This window comes from Eleutherodactylus coqui, chromosome 12, assembly GCF_035609145.1.
Source record: "Eleutherodactylus coqui strain aEleCoq1 chromosome 12, aEleCoq1.hap1, whole genome shotgun sequence".
NCBI lineage: Eukaryota > Metazoa > Chordata > Amphibia > Anura > Eleutherodactylidae > Eleutherodactylus > Eleutherodactylus coqui.
The window spans coordinates 10,079,145-10,104,001 of NC_089848.1; the positions used below are offsets into that span (position 1 = coordinate 10,079,145).

Below are 24,857 nucleotides of genomic sequence, written 5' to 3' on the forward strand. Positions count from 1 at the left end.
ACACTCTCCCTATAGCAGCTCCGGCATCAGCAGCACTTTCCCTGATCTCTGTCAGCATGCATCTGTGGCGAGCCGCGGGAGGGGCCGATTTATATACTCAGGTGACACCTGATCTCGCCAGCCACTCACTGCAGGGGGGTGGTATAGGGCTTGAACGTCGCAGGGGGAAGTTGTAATGCCTTCCCTGTCTTTCTATTGGCCAGAAAAGCGCGCTAACGTCTCAGAGATGAAAGTGAAAGTAACACGAACATCGCGTGGTGCTCGTTACGAGTAACGAGCATCTCGAACACCCTAATACTCGAACGAGCATCAAGCTCGGACGAGTACGCTCGCTCATCTCTATTTCTGATCCTTTCACTCAGGGGCTCATACGTAGAGATGAATGGGATCCTCGGTGCTTTTATATTAGTGCTGCTGTCTGGCTTTCTTTTTGGGGATCCGCAGTGCCAGCTTCCCACTGCAACAGTGGGGATCAATGAGAACAGCAATTACTGATTGGATCACAGCATGTAGGGAGCAATCTAAAAAAAAGAAGGCAAAATGCTTATTTTGTTCATTTTGCTTCTCAAAAAATGCAATAAAAGTGATCAATAAAACTGTATAAACCCCAATGTGGTACCAGTAAAAACTACAGCAAAAACAAGCCCTCAGAGAGCTCTGTGCATGGAAAAGTAAAAAAAGTTATGGGACTTTGAATGCAACGATGTAAAAAAATTATTTTTTTCCCAAAAAAAAAGGGATTTTATTGTGCAAAAGTAGAAAAAATAACTTGTCGTAAATGTACCAGCCTGTAGAAAAAAATGATCATGTCATTTGTGCTGCATGAATAAGGCCTTACTCACATGACCGTATTTATATAGCTATTTAGTTGCGTCAAAAAATCGTCGACCAGCCGAACCATTGGATTTCAATGTATTCATTCAGGCGACCGATTTTTGGGCACCTAAAAAAATCACGCCGGAAAAAAATAGCACACCGGCGACCATTTTCAGACGCCGATTTTTTTGCACTGTGTCACTGCATCCAGCGCTGGGAAAGGAAGACAGCTGGCTCTATTTAAGCATTAATAGTCATTCCGAGGATTTCTGCCGATCGATGGAATTTCGCACCGCAGCATATTTTTTTGCTGATACACTGCAGCCGCCCATGAAAATGGCCAGGAATACGCTAATTAAGTTCAGGACTTGATCGCGGCTATTCTTCATTCATGTGATTTTATGGCGCGTATGAGTGACCGTAAAAATGCATACAGTCATGTGAAAGAGGCCTAACAAAAAAAAAACTATTATGTTTTTCTCTCTGCCCCCAAATAATGATTGAATAAAAGTTTTAAAATACATTATATGAACCCCAAAATGGTACCAATAAAAACTGCAGTTTGCCACGCAAATAAGGCCCTCATATCACCAAGAATTTTGAAACGTGGAAAGGAATTTCCCCCCCTTCATATTTTGCATCCTTAAGACCAAGATAGGCCGTGTCCTTAAGGGGTTAATATGGTACCATTCACCAGGCCATATAAACATGTGTTAATGTTATGAGATTATAGCTACACAAAACATGCAGAAAATTGTATTACTTTTAGGACTAGTGCCCACGGCCGTGATGGGATCCGCAAGCGGAATTCCGCAGCGGAGCCCGTCATGACGCCCCCCCAGAGACCCCATACTTACCTCCGGATCCGCCGCCCGACGTCCCACATGACGCTCCGGCGCGCATGCGCAGTAGAGCACATGACGCAGCCGGCGCGTCATATGACACGCCAACAGCGTCACATGATGTGCCGGCCACATTATATGACGCGGCCGGTGGTAGGCGGGGAAGCGTTTTCACGCTATCTTTCGCTGTGCTACAGCAGAAGATAGCGTGACGGATGGCTTCTATTGACTGCAATGGAAGCCGTCCGTGCGTACGCCCGCAGCAAATAGAACATGTCGCGGGTGAGTACAGGTGAATTCACGGGGCGGAATTCCACGTTGGAATTCCACACCATGAGCATTGCACTATTAGCTTCAATAGAACCTAATAGTTGCGGGGCAACGCCACGTGATCCACCCGTGCGAATTAGCCCTTATGCAGTAAAGTCTGCCTATAACTGAATAAGCATTTTCCTTTTGTGACTTTGTTATACTTTCCACACTTTCCAGAATTTTTACCTTTACATAACAATCCATTGCATATAAGCCTCCCTATACCGATGTAGAAGGGCCTCTCAGATTACAGATCTCATAGGCAAGGCTCTGCTTGGCGTTTGTGTGGCTGCTGACGGGTTGCTATGACAGTTGGGGTTCTATAAAGGCTCTCACTGCTGATATCACTAAGACCCCTTTAAGAATCATCCGTTAACTAAGTTGATAAAACAAGTAAAAAAGTTTAGTCAAGTTTTGTAAATAAAATAAATATATATATTTTTCGATTAATACAGCTTTTTATTAAATAAAATTGATCAAACTTCTTAAAGTTCTTGGGGGGTTTGGGTGAAAAAAAAAGAAATACAAAATATCAAGACCGTCATGTGTAGAACGGTGCAGTAACACACATGGCTTTCAGATGAAACAGTTCTAGGCACACTTCCAAGACAAAATTCTGTAAAAGTGTGCTTTTAATTAATTTTTTTGTTGTTTGTATTGTGTGATATTGGTAAAGTAAGACTCGATGCAAACAGCAGGGAACCTGTACGGTGGCACATAGTCCACCAACTACAGCCCCCTTACATCCAGAGGAGGTCCACATGAGTACAACAATATTCTTCTCAACCTTAGCGCTGCCATTTCTAATTGTTCCATATCGCTTCTATCTGTAGACGTATAATTGACGATTACTATTTTGTCCATAAACCTGGAGCTGTTCCGAAAAAAAAGTTAGCTGGCTAGTGTATGTAAATACGTTCTGGCAGCCATCGTAACCTAATATAAGTTTGGCTTCTTGTCAACAAGGGTAATTCCACTCAGTTAGAGCGTTTCCTGGATAGATCGTGAATGATAGACGGCATTTGTTTGGTAATTTTTAATAAAACAAGACCCATGCGTCATCTTTATGAAACACTGCCACACTGTGGTCACAGCGCAACATTACTACCCCGAAGACAAAACTTGGATCTTGTAGTGACTCTGCAATCCTTGACATTCTCATGTGTAGTTAGCCCCAACGAGCACTTTGTGTCACACTCATGCTGGAGTAGTGGGAGTTGTGTAGTAGGGTTCTCACAGAGGACTGATGTTTTAGTTGTCCGGGAGCCTGCTTGTATGGCTATACTCACACAGGCGAGCGCGATATTGGGTCGAATAGTTCAGTGAGATTTTCATGGTGATGCGGAGCGGTTTTGATTGCAAATTGCGATCTCCAAGCGTAACTTCAATGGAAACCATCGTATAGCACAACATGCAGGTGCCATGTGATGTCTTAAGGTCTCATTGAAAACAATAGGCGAGACGTTTCGAGGGAATGCCCAAAACTCCCTCTTCAGCCCCAAAGAACAAGCCCCTGTGTTGGATCTCAGTGCTGGAGAGCTAGCTGCCCACTTCAAAGAAGAAAAAGGAAACAGCGGAAAAGAAATCATTAAACACGGAACAGCTAGCCCCGATCCCGGTCTCTTCAGCACTGAATCCATCACTCATTCACTATCTATACTAGAACCAACAACAGAGGGAGAAGTCTGCAGACTGATCTCCGCTGCTCGCCCCACCACCTGCGCTAGTGACCCTCTCCCCTTTCACCTCCCCCAGTCCCTTACTCTGGCTGTCATTACCCACCTCACCACTATCTTCAACCTCTCCCTGACCGATGGCATTTTTGCCTCCTCATTCAAACACTCCATCATATCCCCTCTGCTAAAAAAAACTGACCCTTGAGCCGACCAACGCTACCAACTACCAACCTATCTCTAACCTCGCCTTCATCTCCAAACCACTTGAATGTCTAATCTATTCCCACCTTACACATGTTCTCTCTGATAGCTCTCTCCTTTACCCCCTCTAGTCCGGATTTCACCCACTACACTTGACTGAAACCACCCTCATTGGTTCTCCTCCTACCTCTCTGACCTCTCTTTCAGCGTCTCCTTCGCTGACTTTATCTTCTCTCCGCTCCTCCTTGCTGTTGGGATCCCCCAGGGCTCGGTCCTTGGCCCCCTTCTCTTCTCTATCTATACAGCCACAATCGGACAAACCATCCACAAATTTTGCCTCCAAGACCACCTCTATGCTGATGACACCCAGCTATACACCTCCATGACACGCCCATGACATCTTTGCACCTTTCCTCCATAACATCACCGACTGTCTGTCTCTAACACCATGTCCTCCCTTTTTCCCAACGTAACCTCTCAAAAACTGACCTCGTTTTTCTGCCCTCAACCAGCCGACCTCCCCCCAACATCTCTATATCAGTATCTAGCACCATCATAACCCCCAGACAGCACACCTGCTGCCTTGGGGTCACACTAGATTCTGACCTCTCCTTTACCCCACCATATCCAATGTCTGGCCCGAACATGCCACCTGCACCTCAGGAAATTTGTCTGTTCCTCACCATGGACACGCTAAAGACAATCGTTGTCGCCCTCATCCATTCCCAACTCAACTACTATAACTCTCTGCTGATCGGCCTTCCCCGTACCAGACTCTCACCCTTCCAATCCATATTAAATGCAGCAGCTAGACTCATCTTCCTATCCAGCCGCTTCTCAGACGCCTTCGTACTTTGCTAGTCACTGCACTGACTGCCCATCCACTACAGAACTCAATTCAAACTCATCACCCTCACCAACAAAGCTCTCCACGGTGCCGCACCACCATGTATCGCCTCCCTCCTTTCCATACATGACCCAATCCGCGTCCTCCGATCTGCTAACACACTCAGAGTAAACACCTCTGTAATACGAACCTCACACACTCGCCTCCAAGGCTTCTCCAGAGAAGTACCGATCTTCTAGAACACTCTACCACAAAACATCTGGACAATCCCCGATGTGCTGAACTTCAGATGAGCCTTAAAGACGTACCTCTTCATAAAAGCATACCAAACCTCCTGATCTATTCCTCCATCCCCACAATATGCCCCCTGCCCCTCCCTATGGCTTTCCACTTTTGCCTATCATATACATTTCCTGCCCCACACCTCCTGTACTACCCCCAACCCACTTGTGTCTCATAAAACTGTATATGACATTATCATCGCATTGCTGTGTTCCCCCTTGCTCCACCTCCTGCCCGTGTACCTTCTTTATCACCCCACCCTGTTTCCAAATAACTGAATACCATATCTAACTTTTCTAATTTTTGTATTGTGTTCCCCATGTGCCTCGAAATAAATAAAGATTATTATTAGATAGATATATTATGATGCAACTTTTTTTCCCTTTCAGCGATGTGAATGTGAAAAATCAATTGTGTGAATGAATCCATTTAAAAGAATGGATTTAATATTTGTTTTTGTGCACATCATACAAAACTCGCACAAGAATATCATTCATGTGACTAAGCCCCAACTTGTAGATGTCTATGAAAACACATTTACACAGGGAGTAAAGAATCTCTCCCCCCCCCCCCCCACGCATGGTGCTCGGTCAAGTAATCAGTTACTCAACAAGACTGATGCTCAATCAAGCATCAGCCTTAAACGAGCGTGCTCGCTCATCTCTAGTAGGCGCTAACCACTGCATACCAGGAACAACCCACCAGGTTTGCACTGACCCAGTCATCTAGCCCTCACAATTTGGCCTTCATTAACCCTTTCCAACACAATTTCCCTGTCCCTTCACACATCCCAGCTCTTATCTATTTCAGGTGGGAAAGCTCATTGCGGAATCCTTGGGTGAACGAATAATAATAATAATAAACTTTATTTGTATAGCGCCAACATATTCCGCAGCGCTTACATAGACAGGGGGGATAAAGAAAGACAAAAGTACAAAAATTACAGAACCGCGGTTACATATAGTAATCAGTTGAAACGAGCTTACATACTACAAGTAATGGGGTGAGGGTCCTGCTCCAACGAGCTTACATACTACAAAAAGTGGGGTGATACAGAAGGTAAACGGCTGGAGATGTGCACAGTATGGCGAAGTGGAAGAGTGAGGGATGTTATACACATAGACAATGGTCAGACATTTAGCCGTGTAACGGCAGAAATGGTATGACTGCAGGAGCGGTTTATGATGGCTAGCAGGGATTGCAGTCAGTAGGTCAGGGAGCATGTTATCAGGCGGAGTACAGAGGGGTTTGTTTAGGGAATACGGTATGCCTCCCTGAAGAGGTGCGTTTTTAGAGCACGCCTGAAGTTCTGCGAGTCCTGGATTGCTCGGGTAGCCTTTGGTAGTGCGTTCCAGAGGACCAGTGCTGCTCTGGAGAAGTCTTGGAGGCGGGAAAGAGAAGTTCGAATTAAAGGGGCACTCAGTCTGGTTTCGTTAGCAGAGCGGAGAGCCCGGGCTGGTTGATGGATTGAGATGAGGGAGGCAATATAGGGTGGCGCTGCACTGTGGAGGGCTTTGTGGATGAAGGTAACGAGTTTAAATTGAATTCTGAATTTAACGGGCAGCCAGTGCAGTGACTGGCACAGGGCAGAGGCGTCCGAGTAGCGGCTGGACAGGAAAATGAGCCTGGCTGCCGCATTCAGGATGCATTGGAGAGGGCAGAGTCTGGTGCAGGGGAGGCCGATCAGCAACAAGTTGCAATAATCGAGCCGGGAGTGGATGAGGGCAACAGTAAGCGTTTTTAGCGTGTCCACCGTGAGAAAAGAGCGGATTCTTGCGCTGTTCTTGAGGTGCACCTGACGTGTTCGGGCCAGAGATTGGATGTAGGGGGTAAAAGAGAGATCAGAGTCAAATATGACCCCAAGGCAGCGGGCTTGTTGTCCCAGCCATGAACACGTTGCGGCTGCTATTAGTGAGTATGCCGCTCCCCCTCCATTTGCTGGCCAGAGCCGATGCTGTGCCGCCAAAAGATAGGACATGTCCTAGCTATTGCTGGAGAGAAATCTAGTCATCAAAAAAATGTGCTTATTGTGCATATTTTTTTTGGCACATCAAAAAAGTGTTCATCTGAAAAAAATCCATAGGAAACCATGGGTTCTTTTAGGTGCGATTTGTTGATGCACCAAACAGGTATTGCATTTTTTGTTCTTAGTAGTATCTAAGCCTATACAGTACCTGCAGCGAGTATTCATGAATACTATTCAGAAAACACGGCACTGGATATTGTCTAGTAATAATACAGAATATATGCGCCACCTGCTGGTTGTGGATGAAAATACAGAAAGTACCGCATAACCGTACAGAATGTTATACAAAAAAACCCTCTATGTATAAAAACTAACACAGAAGCGTGTCTAATATTCGTCTATGAAACATTGACTGATTTTAATATGTATGTTGCATATACGTGTGTTGCATGTATCCATTTTTTTTTTTTTTTTACTTTCATGGACAATTCCAAAGTGACAGCAATCAACGCTCATTGATAATCAAATCAAAAACATTCTTCCATTACAATTGCAAATTTGTTTTTTTTCTAAGGTTTTTTTTTTTCAATGAAGACAGATAGGTAAACTAAATTTAAAAAGCAGCTCTTTTCCGCGCTGCGGGAGTCCATGTTGTTCCAGTCCGCCCCTGACTAGCATGATCACTTGACACCATAGGCATAGCGTCAGGGGGTGCTGGGGTCGCAATGGCGACCCGGCCCGTGAGCTCAGGGGGCCCCCGGGGCCGCCCTCCGCCATACCCCCATGCACATTCAGTGCATTAATGGCTGGCCGTTCTTTCCCCCGCATGATGCGGCAGTCAGAACAGCCAGCCTGAGAGGAAAAGCAGGGAGGTACTCACATGGGCCGGCAGGGGAGGAGGTCACATGGGATGGCAGGGCACAGTGATCATGTGCTGCCCCCCCTGCTTCCTGCTGAATGGGGAAGCTTCTGAGTTTACCTCTCCTGCTGCTGCTGTCACATGGAGGAGAAGTGGACCGAGCCCTAGGGTAAGTGTATATGTGTGTGTGTGTGTGTATCTGTCTGTCTCCCTCCTCTATCTATCTCATATCTATCTATCTATCTAATCTCCCTCTGTCTGGTATAAGTTATACATCTCCCTGGATTTACTGTATTTATTTGCATCCTTTACACGCAATTAAAAAACGCATCAAAGCCCCATGCGGTTATTAATAGTGTCTGCAGCTCCTTTAGGGTGACTACTCACTACATTTTTTTTTTCACGGCGAAATTCGCAGCGTTTTTTTTCTGTAGGGGTCTATGGGACTTGTAATGTTAAAATAGCGATCGCGCAAAATCGCAATTTACCGCAAAATCGCGGTTTTGCGCGATCGTAATTTTAACATTACAAGTCCTGTAGACCCCTACAGAAAAAAAAAAGCAGCGAATTTCGCCATGAAATAAAACTGCAGTGGGCAGTCACCCTAATACCGTACGCGGTCTTTAAATACTGCATGCAGTTTTTTATGTGTCTTAATTGTGGTTCTAAAGTGCAACATAAACATGACCCCCCTGAGGCCGCTCTCACACGTGTTCAGAAAACGCAGCTCAAAATCGTGGATTTTTACCAGAATTTCGAGCAGCGTTTTTGAACACAGGTTACAGCGTTTGGCAGCACTCTTCAATGCACCCCATCATTGTGATGGGTGATGAGATGTGTTAATAACCACAAAAATGCAGGAACAGAACAGACAGCTCTCGAAAATCACAGCGTTAGGGACACCGCGTTCGAGCGCAGATTTGAGTAACCCCATTAAAATCTATGGGAGTGTTGTACCGCAGTTAGTACGGCACTCGGGGCGCTGTGCTAATAGCGGTAAAAAGCCGTGTGTGTGAGAGTGGCCTGCGGGGCTACAAACAAATCTTCAGGTAGTGCAGGAAATGCATCATGTTTGGAAAGATTACGCCAAGGGACAGATCATGTATGCAGCACGATCTAGGTATGGGTACGGGGGCGTGTGGGGTGGAGGCCCGGGGTGGGGGGGCCTCAGCTGAACTTTTGCACCCGGGCCCCTGAGCCTTTAGGTATGCCCCTGCTTGACACGATTGTTGCCACTAATCCCCAATCTTAGCATTAATGAGGCCAGGGATAGCCGCAATGATCACATGTTCTTGTAATGGGATTGCTTTACCCAAAGGTCAGCAGGGACCGGAAGGTGGACGACAGCAGCCGTGGGGTTAGCAACACGTGCTATTGGAATAAGGGAGCGTTATAACTTAGCGGAGGCTATAAGGGGGCATTATTACTGGAAAGGGTATATAAGAAGGAGAATTATAACAGAGGGGGCAGATAAGGGGGAGCAATATTACTGAGTGTAGGTATATAGAGGAGTATAATAGTTGTCTGAGGGCAGATAAGAGGGCATCATTACTGAGTGGGGGTATAAGTTCCTTGAAAGCCTGTTTTGTTTGTGCTTCTAATGGCTTTTAGACGAGCAGGTTCTCGTTTGAGCGAGTGATGTCACCGCCAACTCATGTGCAGCCTGCATAGATAGGTAGATCGTCGTTAAGAATCCTTCACTTCATTCCTATGTGAAACGCTGATCGGGGAGCGTGTAAACGCAACGGTAAGTCAACGAGACAACAATGGTTTTGTGGAGGCCGAAACTGAACAACAAATGAAAGGTTTGATTCTCGTTCAGTCGTTGGCTCACATGTACACCAAATGATTAGCCTTCACTTTTGCTTGTTCGAACGATTAATTTTATTTTTTTAATGAGAATCGTAAAGTCTAAACGCACCTTTGGTGTCCCCTACACCTGAACTTTTACATGGCGCCAGTAAAGGGTCAAGCTTGTGGTGGGGGAGACACGGTCCGGGGCCCTCCTAGTTGTACAGAATATATACTTATCTCATTGTATTTTCCCCTTTTTCCGTCCGGACAGTCAGATGTCTAGAACAAATCTCGCAGCTGTGAATATACAGTAAGGTCGGCCTCACACAGGCATAAGTACATCTGTATTGCATATTTGCGCAATGGGCGTTGTGCTTTTGCGTACACCTGCGGGTGCTTTACTGTATTTTTTGCGTGCATGTTGTGCATATTTGCACACTCGTAAAAATGCAAGCGTGTTGCCATTTATTTCAATGCGCAATTAGGTTAAACTATTTTATTGTGTGCTAAGTTCGTGTGCAATACCCAAGAAGATCGAACAAGCTGCATATTTTTTTTTTCGCGTGAACGGAATCAATGGGTTCTATTCACTGCGTATTGCGTGCGCAACATGTTGCGTGAATAAACCTTCTTACAAAAAGGAGGGGGCAGCAGTGAGAACGGACGCAGCCAGGAGTAGTGTGCCGTGGGGTCTCTGGCTCAAGCCTCAGGACAGCTACGTACAGAATTTGCACAGACCCTACAGCCACAGAATGCTAGGGCATTTTTTAATGGTGACTATTTAGAAAGTTTCTTAACTTTACATAGAGGAAGCAAAGAAACAAAACAAAAAAAAGCGCATGGTTTTTAGACATTTTTTCAGGTTACTAGCTGTACTAAATACAAGAAATCTAGGAACGTCAGCTGTGACACTCGCCACCGAGCCATCACAGAGGTGGATGTTTTCCATAGCTCCCTTTTCCGCTTGTGCGATGTAGACTACGGGCAGGTATGTTTGTCTGTCATCTCATTATGACAGACATTATGAAGGTAATACTATGCGAATTAGAGCTGAAATAATCCTCTACAGCGCCACCTATTGGAGGTCAGCTATGCTACGAGTCAATATCCAACCTTTTACTAAGCCACGTAATATGACTAGGGATGTAAGCCAAAGAGAATACTCCTGTACAGACAGCTGTTTGGGGGTTCTTGCTCCTCATCAGTGTACAGTAGATTTCTGGTTGGCCATCATGATGGACAAGAACCCCGAAACAGTCATCTGTACATGAGTATTCTGGTCTGGCTTACATCCCTAGTCATGTTTTAAGGCCTGCTAAAAGTTCAGAGGATAGCGTTGAAGCGAGGTGATGAGCTCAGATCCTCTCTGCACATCACATACTTCTCTAGAAGTCAATGTTTTTCGTCTTGCGTTCAGGTTCCTGATATAAATATCTCTACAATTAAAGTTATCACACATGTATTTCTCAGTATCTCTACATGTAGTCAATAACTGTCAACCTTTATGATTTACTTCCAGGGGACAGAAATCTGTCCAGATGATGATCACCGGGTACAGAGCTTGTAATAGTATTCAACAGAGAATGTAAGGCTTGAGGGACAGTTAGGAGGGAAAGCCTCGTGGGATCTGGGAGCTTTATGTACATGATGGATGGATGATATGTCACCTTCTGTGGAGCCTCATGGGATCTGGGAGCTTTATGTACTTGATGGATGGATGATATGTCACCTTCTATGGAGCCTCATGGGATCGGGGAGCTTTATGTACATGATGGATGGGTGATATGTCACTCTCTATGGAGGAGGTTTTCTGGTTAACCATGATATGTTACAAAGGTCATTACTGGGTCAGATGAGATGGCAGAGAGCGAGTTCTGCCCAGTGATGGAGTGGCTGGCAGCAGCAGATGATTGGCTGAAGGAAAATGGTGGGAAATGCCTGTGGTTGTCCGGCAGAATCAGGTGGCCTGGCAGTGGCTGGCGATTGGTCCAGAGGAGCAACAGTGAGATATGGAGGTGCAGAGATGTGGTTCCCTTAGGTTTGTCGCGGTGTAGTTAATGGGGGATTGTCGCTTGCATTAGGCGGGTGGGCAGGTAAACTTGGGGAGAGTTTGGTGGTGGTAAACTCGTGTAACTTATGGTTATTGATTGTTTTACAGGCCCAAGTTTATTAACCAGAGGTTACAGCAAGTGTTATGGTTATTATTGGTCACATTTCTCCCCCATGTTGGTAACCCCGTTAATAAACACCATGGCTTTCTTTATCCAATATTGGTGTCTGTTATTTATAAGAGTTTGGTAAGGTTTTAATAAAGCGTAAGATTTCATGTCTTCTATGCTCCAAGATAGAACATTCCTAAAGTAAAACCAATGGGTACTATTCACTACGTATCACACACACATATTGCGCATGTACTAAGCTGCACAAATACGCTCGAGTGTATAAGCCCTAAAGCTGTGACTGTGTGAACAGCCCTTGACCAGGACAGATGTTCATCCTCGAGAAGTCAACAATAAAGGTTCCTCATTCAATGCCTACAAGTAGAAACTATAAAGACAATGAGGAATAACAAGACAAACATGTATGCACTTAAGGCCTGTTTCACACGGGCAACAAAGTCGCACAAATTTATCACATTGCATCAAATCGCATGTATGTGAAGCCCATGCTTTCCCACACATTTTGATATTTTTTAGCACGCAACAATGAGAGTCAAAAACCTTTCGGGTTCCATGAAATACATGCGACTCGCGAGGTTTTGTAGCCCATGTTTTCCTATGGAGCCTTTCTCTGTGTTGCATCTTTTGTGCCATGCAACTTTGAAAGTAGAAAATACTTCTGTAAAAGCCTTAAAGTAAGCCCAAGCTGCAGAATAACCACATACATCCCCTAAGAAGCGCGGTCCGGCTCCGCTGTGTCTTCTCCCCGTTACTGGTCTTGAGGCATGTCTTCTGGCTGAGAATTGTTAAATCTCTGCCGCCAGGAAGCGCTGCCTCAGAGCCAGCACCTGATGAACCAATCACAGCCATTCATTTAACTCTGCACCTGTGAATGGCTTTGATTGGTTCATCAAGCACTGGCTCTGATTGGCTGAGCGCCGTGGCAGCGCTTCCTGGAGGCAGGGATTTTCAATCCCTGGCCAGAAGACACGCCTGAAGACCAGTGCCGGGGACTAGGGAGAAGATGCAGCGGAGCCGGACAGCGCTTCTTAGGTGATGAATGCGTTTTGTTTGCTACAAAATTACAGTATTGCCACAAGAAAACGCAGTGATATCGCCCGGATCACTGATGCGATATCGCTGCGATTTTCTCACGGCTATAACGCGTCACCGGTGTGGAACAGGCCTTAGTGACATAAAACTGAATAAACCTTTAAGGGGGTTTACTCACTAAAGATATTTATTCTCTATCCACAGCCTAGAAGATGCATGTCTGACCATTGAAACCACCAAAAACGGCATACCCCAAATGAACGGAGCAGTGCTATGTACATGCGACTACCACACCATTCACTTCTATGGGACAGAGGGACATAACAGAGCAGAAGTGAATGGACAAAGAGTCAAGCATATGCACAAACACACCATTCACAAGGCATTTGGGATGTGCTGTTCTCAGGATCATTGGGGGTATCAGCGACTAGATCTTCAATGATCAAATATTTATCCCTTACCGTGTGGATAGGAAAAATATGTCTTTAGTGAGGAAACCTTTAAATTATTCCAATTCTGCACAATGCCAAGGGACAGCACTTTGCTGAAGGTAATACCATGCGAATCAGTGCTGAAATAATCCTCTACAGCGCCACCTATTGGAGGTCAGCTATGCTACGAGTCAATATCCAACATTTTACTAAGCCACGTAATATGACTAGGGATGTAAGCCAAAGCAAAATACTCTTGTACAGACAGCTGTTTGGGGGTTCCTGCTCCTCATCAGTGTACAGTAGATTTCTGGTTGGCCATCATGATGGACAAGAACCCCGAAACAGTCATCTGTACATGAGTATTCTGGTCTGGCTTACATCCCTAGTCATGTTTGAAGGTCTGCTAAAAGGTCAGTTATTGCCTCATAGGATAGCTGACATCCAATAGGGGGCACTATTCCATCGCTGATTTGCATACTTTTTTCCAGGAAGCATTGCATGGCCTACACCCTCGAGGCGCTTTCCACAAGGAGAACTATTATCCCGAGACTAAAAGAAATGGAAATCAGTACAAAACCAAGTGTGGCTAAATTGCATAGCTTCCACTCTTTATTGAACATGATTCCGTACGTTTATGAAGCCACATTGTGGGAAATGTTAACAGAACATTTGGTAATTTCCTCTCCTGGACAATAAGATGAATAGGCTAACGAGATCCGGACGTACAACGCCAGAGGTTAGTGCGGGTCAGAGGCCACCTGATTCTTTGGTATAGGAGTTGCCGAAGACTCTTTGCTCTCGGTAAGTGCCCGAGGTTGGTGAATAAACACACTGAATTTAACCCCCTGGTTATTGGCTGCTCTTACGAAGCCGCTATTAGCTGTCATTGTGATTGCCTTTAAAGTGTCCCCTGTCCCAAATATGGAGACGGAACGGCTGTTAATTTTGGAGCTGGCAGCGAGTTTTAAGGCACGTTGGGAAGGTTGGTCGGGCACTACGTTAATTCTCTGTATAAGTGATGCGGCTCGTTCTCGCTCATGTGCTCCTCCTAAAGTCTCCAATATGGACTGGAAGTCCCTTACGGCACACTCACAGGCAAACAGTTCCTTGCCCGTCATAAAGGAGTCCAGCAAAGGTAAGACTTCTTCTTGCCTTTCTTGTGCTGCTTGCTCGGTCAAGACCTTCTCCTTAAAGATGAAATGGCAACCCCCATGACTGAGAGCGGATACGTAAGTGATTAATGTTGTGATGTCCAAGTTCACCCGGTTGCAGACTTCAACCTTAATTTCTCTAGGAAAAGCCACACTGGCAACTATATTTTCCCTATCTACCTTGCCGATATGTAGAAGCTCTGAGCCATCATCATCCTCATCCGATTCACTACAGCTTAGATCATCGTCTTCAGGAAGAACGTCTACAGATGAGTTGACGGCTACGATATTCCCCCGTAACGATATCCCCATCTCCTTTAGCTTCTCAGCCATAGGCTTGGAGACACTGTTGTAGAAGGCAAATATGATATGAGGACTGCTATACTGCACAGGTTGCTGGTGGCTCGCTTGCAGATAATCCTCTGCTTGTTCAATGATGCTTTTGTCACCGTATTGGCCACGTCCAATCCATATATTATGAAGAGCCTCAGCCTTCCGTCCTATGGCTTTAACCCATGTGTGGCCACCATTGGCCACCACATCGACCACCAGTGTTTGCTTCTCACCAAAGTGGTCACTGTAGCTGAAGACATGGAGAAGACTGACCACATCTTCTAGGCTTTCGGCGGATTCGATAATGGCTTGTAGGTGAGTGAGATTAGTGCTTTTTAGATGAGACTCCTTGATTGCTACTTTGCCAGCCTCCACTTTCTGTAGGAACTTTAGTTCTGCCCTCAGTTTGCTGCATAGTTTTGCTCCCCCTTCCACACCTCCGGGTCGGGAGGTTGAGAGGACTTCTGCTCTCTTTATCAGTTCTTTTGCAATGGCTATACGATCACAGAGCATCGCGTCCACAGACATGCTGGCAGCATTATTCCTAAAAGACAAAGATAAAGTCTCATAAAGCAGCCTGCAAATTACACACTAGTTTCTATTAGTTAGGCCAAGCGCACACGATCGGGTCAGATTCTGCGAGTATTCATGCACAGTAGTTACAAATGATCGTAGATGTGAGCGTGTGGATGTACGCTATGCGCAGCGAATCGTCCGCACAGAAGTGATCTCTCTCCTCTCCAGACGGCATTCCTATCTATTTTCCTTTGAAGCTGCAAATGTTTCTGCCGCTCATACGCAATGTTAATTGCCTATGGGCGACGGAACACTTGCATCCATTGATTTCAATGGGGGCCGTCCGCCGTGGAATCTGCTCTAAAATAGAGCACGCAGACTTTTCTTTTGCTTGCGGAATATGCAATTCGTACCTGCGATTGTGAAAAAATAAAATAAAATGCATGCCCTCCAATGTCCCCCGTTTTACTGCGAACTGTGATTGCGGATTTTGCAATTAAAATCTGTTTATGCAAAACCACCCGTAGGGTGCTTTCACATTTCTGGCTGGGATTCAGCTTTCCTGCTATGCTCAGGGAACAGAAAAGGGGAATCCCCACGGCCAAGCGGCTATCTCATGGTGAAACAGGACAAAACCCATGGACTGTAATGGGGTCCGTTCCATCTCCGCTCAGCTGCAGCACAGATGTGAAGCCACCTTAGCATTTCTTATTTAATAACGGTTCTGACTTGTGTTAGGCCAGATTCACACAACCATATTTGCGTGCCCAAAGTTTTCTTTCACATTATGTAGGGAATAGAACCCATTGATTTCAATAGGCTCATTCACAAGGGCGGATTTTTTTTCTGTGCATTTGTCACTCAAAGAAAAAAAAAAATACACGCAGCGTGCTCTATTTTACTGCACATTTGCACACCAAAAGTCCTGATGGAAGTCAAGGGGGATGCACAAATGCACGCAAAATACTTTAGGGGAGGCGTAAAACCATGTAATTGTGCAAGACAAAAACACCTTGAACTTAAGACTAATTATTATGGCGGGCTGCATCAGTATGTATTTTTTTCAAGCACAACTGTGCAAGACTTGCACATGCAAAAAGTACAGTAAATTACGCAAATGCGCGCAAACACACAGCTTTCATTCCGCAAATACATATATGCTTGTATGAAGCCAACCGTAGTTTCATAGTAACATAGTATGTTAGGCCGAATGAAGACAATGTCCATCCAGTTCAGCCTGTTTCAACCTCTTTGTTGATCCAGAAGAAGGCAAAAAAACCCATAGGCAGAAGCCAATTAGCCCTTTCGGGGGAAAAAATTCCTTTCCGACTCCCTAATGGCAATCAGACTTATCCCTGGATCAACATCTGATAGTTCCTATCTGAATGTAAGACCCAGATCAACAACCCGCTGGTCACCTAATGTTTATATCCTGTAATATCATAGCGCTCTAGAAAGTCCCTTCTTAAACTCCTCTATGGATTTTACCATCACCACGTCCTCAGGCCAAGTGTTCCACAGTCTTACTGCTCTTACAGTAAAGAACCCCTTCTGTGTTGGTGATGAAATAATAATAATCTTTATTTGTATAGCGCCAACTTATTCCGCAGCACTGAAACCTTTCTTCTAAACGTAGCGGATGCCCTCTTGTTACCGTCACAGTTCTCGGTATAAACAGATCATGGGAGAGATCCTTGTATTGTCCCCTCATGTATTTATACATAGTTATTTGATCACCCCTTAGCCGTCTTTTTTCCAGGGTAAATAATCCCAATTTTGATAATCTCTCTGGGTATTCCAGTCCCCTCATTCCATGTATTAATTTAGTTATTGGTGACATCGGTTTCTCTTGCCCATGTGCATAACCTTACATTTACCAACATTGAACTTCATTTGCCATTTTTCTGCCCAAGCCCCCAGCTTATCCAGGTCCGTTTGTAGCCGTACATTGTCCTCCGTTGTATTAATTATCTTGTATAATTTTGTGTCATCTGCAAATATTGATATTTTGCTGTGCAGCCCCTCTATCAGGTCGTTTATAAATATATTGAACAGAATGGGGCCTAATACTGAACCCTGTGGCACCCCACTAGCGACTGTGGTCCAATCAGAGTAGGAACCATTTATTACCACCCTCTGCTTTCTATCGTTGAGCCAGTTCTTTACCCAGATATACACGTTTTCGCCCAGTCCGAGCTGTCTCATTTTATATATCAGCCTATTATGCGGCACGGCGTCAAATGCTTTAGAGAAATCCAGATATACAAGATCAATAGACTCTCCCGGGTCCAGCCTAAAACTTCATCGTAGAAGCTGATCAGATTGGTCTGACATGATCGACCCCTCATGAACCCATGCCGGTGAGGAGTTATTTTGTTCTCCTTGAGGTATTCTACGATGGTGTCTCTCAGAAGCCCCTCAAATATTTTCCCAGTTACTGAAGAAGTCATAATTTCTGTAATACTTGCATTAAAAATGTTGTTGCTTTACCACTGCAAGTGTCTGCCACTAGGGGTCTACCTCCCAACTTCTCTGCAATTTGCTGTCTGTCGTTAGGTACAGAGCGTCTGCAGTAACAAGAGACAGGGATGTTTCCTTAACAAGAGGGGAGGAGCTACACTCAGGCGGCTCCCATGTACTCAGAGGCTGCATCCTGACAAATCTGAAGACAGTGTCTGCAGTCTCCACATTCTCTGCCTCTCCTGCTGTTACAGCACGTGAGGGTACATTACTATGGCTTTACTAACCATTTAGCTAGAATGTGTCCAAATGCCTAAATGTCCAAATGCCTGAATTGTCCGGGAAAAGTGAAGGGACGGGCATTCAGATGCTGCCTCCCTGCTGACTAGCCCAGAGACAGTGTAAAGCAGCATGGGAAGTAAGGGCAAGGAAGTACAGGGCAGTGAACTATTGGCAGAATGCTAGGCTTGCAGCACAGCAACAGCCTGAGAGTGAATTGGAGAAGACCACCTGAAAATCAGATGGAGAATCAAGTGTATTTCAGGAAACTTGTTGAAAATGGAGGTAAGCTTTAGTCCTCGTGTCTACGGCTGTACTGGTAAACTGCTGTGGGTTTTGCCTGCGTTTTACCGGTGTTTGTAAAATCCGAGTCTGCTGGCAGAGACCGCGTATGGCTGTGCATTTACTGCGCGTGCCCTCATATCACTCACACACACACGGACATGCACAGTGTGACTTTTTTTTTATAAATTGCTCACTCTGTCTCATAGCAGGGTTGTGTATGAGAACGCCGCCCATATCCAATGAATTGGGTATGGACAGCATTAGCATACGCTGCCTATACAAAAATATAGAGCTCACATTGCGTGATACGCGGTGAAAAAGAATGTTACAATCTATTTCTCGTGCGTATCAACGTACCTGTGCATGCATTAATGAAAGTCCATTGCCTTTCATTGGCTCTATTCCGCGCATAATACATGGTAAAAAAAAGCCGCCCGTGACCATGAGCCCTAAAGTAGTTCAGGTATTTTACTGAATCGCTTGATACTGAACAGGAATCTCCAATAAAAGTGACTTACCTATAAAGAAAGACTCTCATAAAACCGAACGCTAATATGTAATCAAAATGCAAACACCCCAGAATATCAACAGTTATTACATACTACTCACACACGTGCATGCTACCGCGTACTAGGCGCACGTAATATGCAATACCAATCTCACATTGACTTTCGATTATGCATGAAATATGTGCGCAAAAAAAAAAAATCAAGGCATGGACTATCTTGGCGTATATTACGTGCGCACACAGGCCAAGATAGTGTATGGGGATTGTCGGCATGCCATGGCATACTTGCTGCATGCTTCCTCGCAAGAGATGCACACGGCAAAATACACTCATGTGAAAGAGCCCTCAAGGTGATATAAGGTCATAAATATACACCGTTCGGTAAATATGGCGGTAAATATCTCATATCTAGTCCTAATGGGGCTTTAGTGGACGATGTGGCTGCTTACAGACACCACGTGAGGTGTGGGCTCATTATGGGCACACTGGCTCACTGGATGGGGTTAGTGCGGTAAGATAGTAAAATCCCACCTTGGTTCCTATCCCCGGACAACCCCTCACTGCACCTCCTAATGGGGTTTCCACCAAAAAAGTGCACCCCCGCTCACCAGCGGCAGACCTACTGAGACCCTAGTTCAACTCTAACATGTAGACAACATACTGGTCCCAATGTAAGCTGAGCTCTAATTCTGGCGCATTAAGGGCAGCAAGGGGCTTTCACACCTAAATTAAGGATTATGCTTTCCTGCTCCCTCCGGGGAACAGGAAGGTGGAATCCCTGCGGTCGAACGGCTCCGTCCCTGGATAAAACCAAACCGCACTGGATGAACCCCATTGACTATAACGGGGTCCACCTGCTTTCCAACAGAAAAATGGGTTGCATTAAGCGCTTTTTCTTCTGGTATTCCAAAGCAGATGTGGCCAATTTCCACAGGCAAAATGGAATTAGTAAATCCGTGTGGGTGTCCCGCCCGCGTGATCTGCGCCCATAGGGAATCATTGGACACCCGCAGGTAATTAGGTAAGGGCGGATGTCATTTTCCCCAGCGTGCGGATCGCACGTGCGGGAAACCACCAGCAGCATGCTCCATTTCGTGCAATTTTCCCGCACGGATGGCTCTTGCGGCTTCCGTTGAAGCCTAGGAAGCCGCCCGGTCCCGCGGCACACCCGCAGCTGCATTTTTGCTGTGCCACGGGACCGCATAAGTTCAAAAAAATATGTGCGTGGTGCATGTATGCGGCATGCTGTATACATCCGCTGGGCCGAAGAAAGAAGATCTGGCCGCGACGGACGGGAGACCTGCAGCGCCCGGAGAGGTAAGTATAATCCATTTTCTGGCCTCATGTCTGCGGGAAAGGAGGGACCCGCTGCAGGATTCTGCATGGGCCCGAATTTTCCAGTGGACATGAGGCTTAAGGCTGCCATCACACGGACGAGAAAAGCTCGCGAGATTTATGCATTGCGAGACGCACGAATATGAACCCCATTCTTTGGAACGGGGTCATATACATGAGCAATTTTTTTCCCCGTATCACAGTACAGAAAAAAAATCCAGACATGTTCTATCTTTGGCGCTCAACCATTGTTTTCACTGGGGCCGGAAGAAACATCGCACAGATAGGGAGGTCCACGTGAGCACGATATGAAAACAATGGGAAACCCTTACCAATCGCTACTTCCCTAAAGTGAAGGGAGGCGACACAAGAGAGTCTCGCATCAGTGGGGACATCGCAGGTTCTTGAGCTCGATATCGGGCTTGTCCGCATGAAATTAGCCTAAATCTTCCCCAATGTTCCTGTTCAAGCAGAAATCTAAAGCATTCAGCAACTGAAGCACAAAGCAGGTCAGAAAGTTGCAGACTACACTGAAGTAACGGTAGAGCATCTCTCCCCCGGGGTCCGGACTCTGATGGGGGTGGCAGCGGCAGGGTTGTCTGCAGGAGAGCAGCTCATCACGACCGGCAGAAGACTAACAAATCATTAAGGATCCCCCCTACAGCCGGTCACAGCGCTCATAGTGAGAACATGGGGTGGAATCTGCTCCGGCCTGTGCAGGAATACTAGAACAAACGGTGGACGCATCTAGCACATCGCTCCACCATGCGGTAAGACAAGCGTTCTGCACGCGCTCTACATTATGCGGGTTTAGGTTTGGCGCACACACTGGGCGAGAACCCCTTCACATTCGCGTTGAAGGGTCCATCCGGTAGAAGACCCCGGATATGATAGTGCAGCAGGCAGCACTAGTCAATGGGAGCTGTCCGGTGGTTTGGCTTCAGCATTTCTATTGATGGGCTCAGTACAGAGCGGTGTGGTAGACGACGCCGACAACCTGTGGATCCCAGGAGGAGGAGTACATGGTATATGTCTACATTTATTATTTAACCCCTTAATGCAACAGAACGTACAGAATGGAGGGAGAACATGCGGCGATCTTGCTCCTTACATCTCCTACAAGCTGCGCGGCTCATCAGAACTGTTAAACCTTTAAACGCCATCAATTCTGACAGCAGTATTCAAATCCCCCGACTGATATTCAGGGGTCCTGCACCCCCCACCCCACGATGAGTTTGCAGGGAACCGTGCGGGTGTCGTGGCAGTCAGGGGCATTCTTAAAAGTGGCCGTCATTGCAGAATGCCTCTCAAGCCATCTCCGTGGGGTGGCTTGATTGACTGCCTGCCGGATTTCAGTATGATGTAATGCTGTGGCATCGCATCATACTGCAGGAGCGATAAAAGCATCAGAAGTTTTACAAATTATAAAAAAATTTAAAAGTAATAAAAGTTTAAAAAGAAACCCTCATGCCATATTTATAATAAAACAAAGCAAAATACATATTTGGTATCCGTGAAAGTCTGATCTATCCAAGTAACAGCCCCCTGGACGGCCAGCTGGTCTCACCTGGGGGGGGGGGGGTCTCTGTAACAGCCCCCTGCACGCCCGGCTGGTCTCACCTGGGGGGGGGGGGGGGGGTCTCTGTAACAGCCCCCTGCACGCCCGGCTGGTCTCACCTGGTAGGGGGGGGGGGGGGGGGGGGTGTCTCTGTTACAGCCCCCTGCACGCCCGGCTGGTCTCACCTGGGGGGGGGGGGGGGGGGGTCTCTGTAACAGCCCCCTGCACGCCCGGCTGGTCTCACCTGGTAGGGGGGGGGGGGGGGGGGGGTGTGTCTCTGTTACAGCCCCCTGCACGCCCGGCTGGTCTCACCTGGTAGGGGGGGGGGGGGGGGGGTGTCTCTGTTACAGCCCCCTGCACGCCCGGCTGGTCTCACCTGGGGGGGGGGGGGGGGTCTCTGTAACAGCCCCCTGCACGCCCGGCTGGTCTCACCTGGGGGGGGGGGGGGTCTCTGTAACAGCCCCCTGCACGCCCGGCTGGTCTCACCTGGGGGGGGGGGGGGGTCTCTGTAGCAGGCGACCCCAAAGGGAACATGTGTGACAGCGGCCATACTGGGACTACCAGCAGACTACTTCTGGGGAGCCCGTCTCCTGAGCCACTCCCCCCGCCGGGCGACCCCACACAGCTGGCACTCCTCCCTCCACTGGATGACATTACACAGCTGGGAGTCCCCCCACAGCTCAGCTACACCCGCTGCGGTAACGAGTACAGGACGCACATATACTGTGAAAAGCTGGCAGACTCCATGCAGACGCGCTCGTATCTGGGTCACGTGGTGCGACCAGCAGCCCGCGGACCACTCTCACCTTTACTAGAAGCGACCGAGACAGCTGGCGACCGGAGACCTGCTGCGCATGCGCCACCCGCGCTGTGCCTGTCGGGAGCTGCTGGGCGGTATTCATTGCTCAGTTCCGCTATTGAAATTCAGCGGTACAGGCGACCCCTGCCGGCGGGATGTGGCTCTGCGCTCAGCGGTACAGGCGACCCCTGCCGGCGGGATGTGGCTCTGCGCTCAGCGGCACAGGCGACCCCTGGCGGCGGGATGTAGTGTTTGGGAGTGCATAAAAAGAGCGGGAATATCAGACTTCTCGTCCACAAGTCGGAGGGCCGCCGTGACATGCCTAACAGCTGCCCCGCCATCTCCTCAGCTGTGGGACTGGCGCCTCAGTCACTGCACAATCATTATCCGTATCATAAAACCCCCGCAGCAGCGCCTCCATCCTGCAGCTGCAGAGCATCGCATTACTGAGCTGGGACTTATGGTGGGCAGAACAAGATCCACATTTTACAGCCTTCATCATGAGTCTAACACGCATAATAGACATGTTTGAGCAAGATGGCGCCCACGGGCTACTGGAGCAATAGTTCAGTATTAACCCTTTCAGGTGCACTGTTGGACATCGTCTGACGTAGTCATTGAAGCCTGGACAGCTCTGATGTCGGCAAGGTATATACTTAGTATTCGGTACTCTGACGTGTCACAGCACGTAGTTACTAGCTTTAGCCAGCAGATGGAGCCATTGTATAACAGTAGAAACAGCAAGCCACCTAGGAAACCCTGAATTCTAGCAAAAATGGATTGGAAAGGGTTAACGTTGAGCCAGGCATGGTTAGCCAATCCCGAAGCAGTTCAGTCCTCTATGATGAGATAAAACCTCAACAGCGAAGAATATCTGCAAAATGAAAAATGGCGCCCCCTTCACACAGCGTATTTGTGCACACAATATACAGAAAGGAGAACCCATTGGTTTCAGTCGGTTCGTTCAGAAGCAAATAGTTTGTGCGCAAAATTGCATCTCATCAAAAAAAGCGCAAAAAAACCCAAATCTGCTCTACTTCCCTGTGCAAAGGCTTTGATTTTGTCCCAATAAGTTAAACAAAAACACATTCTTTTTTTCAGGTCGGCCGTACGTATCCGAGATCAAGGCTTGGAACGCTGCTCATAGATTGGGGCATTTTACTCTGCAGGCCTCTTGTTACATTGGGTGCAGACTGAAGCCTACGGCAAGGGAAACCTGCTATGATTTACACCAGTTCCTGCCATAGTTCATAGTGAATTTGATGAACCGTGGCCAAGCCCTGCCCTCTTTTGTTAATCCCTGCCCTCTTTTGTTAAGCCCGCCCACGTGCTGAGGGTGGTGTAAAAGCAGAAGTGTCACAATTTTTGCACATAATGGAGCAGTACAAGACTGTGACTGTAACACAAGAACATTTCTGAATCCCCCTTTGTTCCGTGTCCCCGCCCACACCGCTTTGATCTGTTAGCTATAGGAGCACTTGGTCTTTTACTGGATGACTTGTTTATTTTTTATGGTCCCAACATGTGATCCTTTGACTGTTTCTATAATACACTGCAATACTCCTTCTGTGCACCGTTTCAAGTTTAGTGCTGCTCTTTCAAATTTACCACTAAGTATTGACCCCAGCAGTCAACGGGTTAAATGGTCAGTCCTGGAGCTGGTTCTCATCGTAGCCATTGCAGCGGAGTGTTACCTGTATATTACAGCACCTGCCGCTGATTGCACAGACTCAGCTCTTACTAGAGCGCAGATAGTTATTCACAAGATATCATTCGGACTCAGATCCTCCATGCAGATTTGTTTGGAAGTCAACCAAATTTTTAGGAGCGAGCTGAAACGACTGGTGAGCAGATTATCCCTAGTCACCCTGTGGGGGGCGATGTTTGCACAGAACGGTCATTTGCCTTCACCCTTTGAAGTTATTTGAATCTACTCCTACTTATGTGAAGCCACCACACGTCTCGAGGGGATCCTCAGTGTGCCGGGCTGACCTTTGCCATGCAGCCCTCATCGCGTCTCAAGAGGGGATCCTCAGTGTGCCGGCTGACCTTTGCCATGCAGCCCTCATCGCTTATCTCCTGAAGGTTTATCAGCTAACTTACTACTTCAATAAAAAGTACAGGAGAGGAGAGCGCAGAGGGGAGCCAAGCCTTCAACCCAGCACAGAAATGGATCTTCTGAGACTTAGGCCGCCTGCACACGGGCGGAAATCCCGCAGCGGGATTATCCGCGGGATTTCCGCCACTGAAATCCTGCATAGGAGTGCCTTACAATACGTACTCCTATGCAGACGGCCGCGGTTTGGCCACGCGAAATGTCGCGCAGCAAACAAACCGCGGCATGTCCTATTGCCCCGCACAGAAACGTCACTCACCCGCCGCCGGCTCCGGT

The 24,857-nt window shown here is 47.0% G+C and overlaps 1 protein-coding gene across 2 annotated transcripts; it reads right to left on the reverse strand.

Moving 5' to 3' along the window:
- Positions 1 to 13,822: 13,822 nt before the first annotated feature.
- Positions 13,823 to 22,580, reverse strand: C12H7orf25 (chromosome 12 C7orf25 homolog). 2 transcript variants are annotated; one of them, XM_066584959.1, is made up of 2 exons: positions 22,473 to 22,580; positions 13,823 to 15,269 (listed from the first exon to the last, which is right to left on the reverse strand). In XM_066584959.1, exon 2 carries the CDS (start codon positions 15,251 to 15,253, stop codon positions 13,979 to 13,981), a length of 1,275 nt encoding a protein of 424 aa, XP_066441056.1. In that variant the 5' UTR covers positions 15,254 to 15,269; positions 22,473 to 22,580; the 3' UTR covers positions 13,823 to 13,978. The 2 variants fall into 2 exon arrangements, with proteins under 2 accessions (XP_066441056.1, XP_066441055.1); XM_066584958.1 differs by lacking the exon at positions 22,473 to 22,580 and adding an exon at positions 22,385 to 22,406.
- Between the last annotated feature and the right edge of the window lie 2,277 nt (positions 22,581 to 24,857).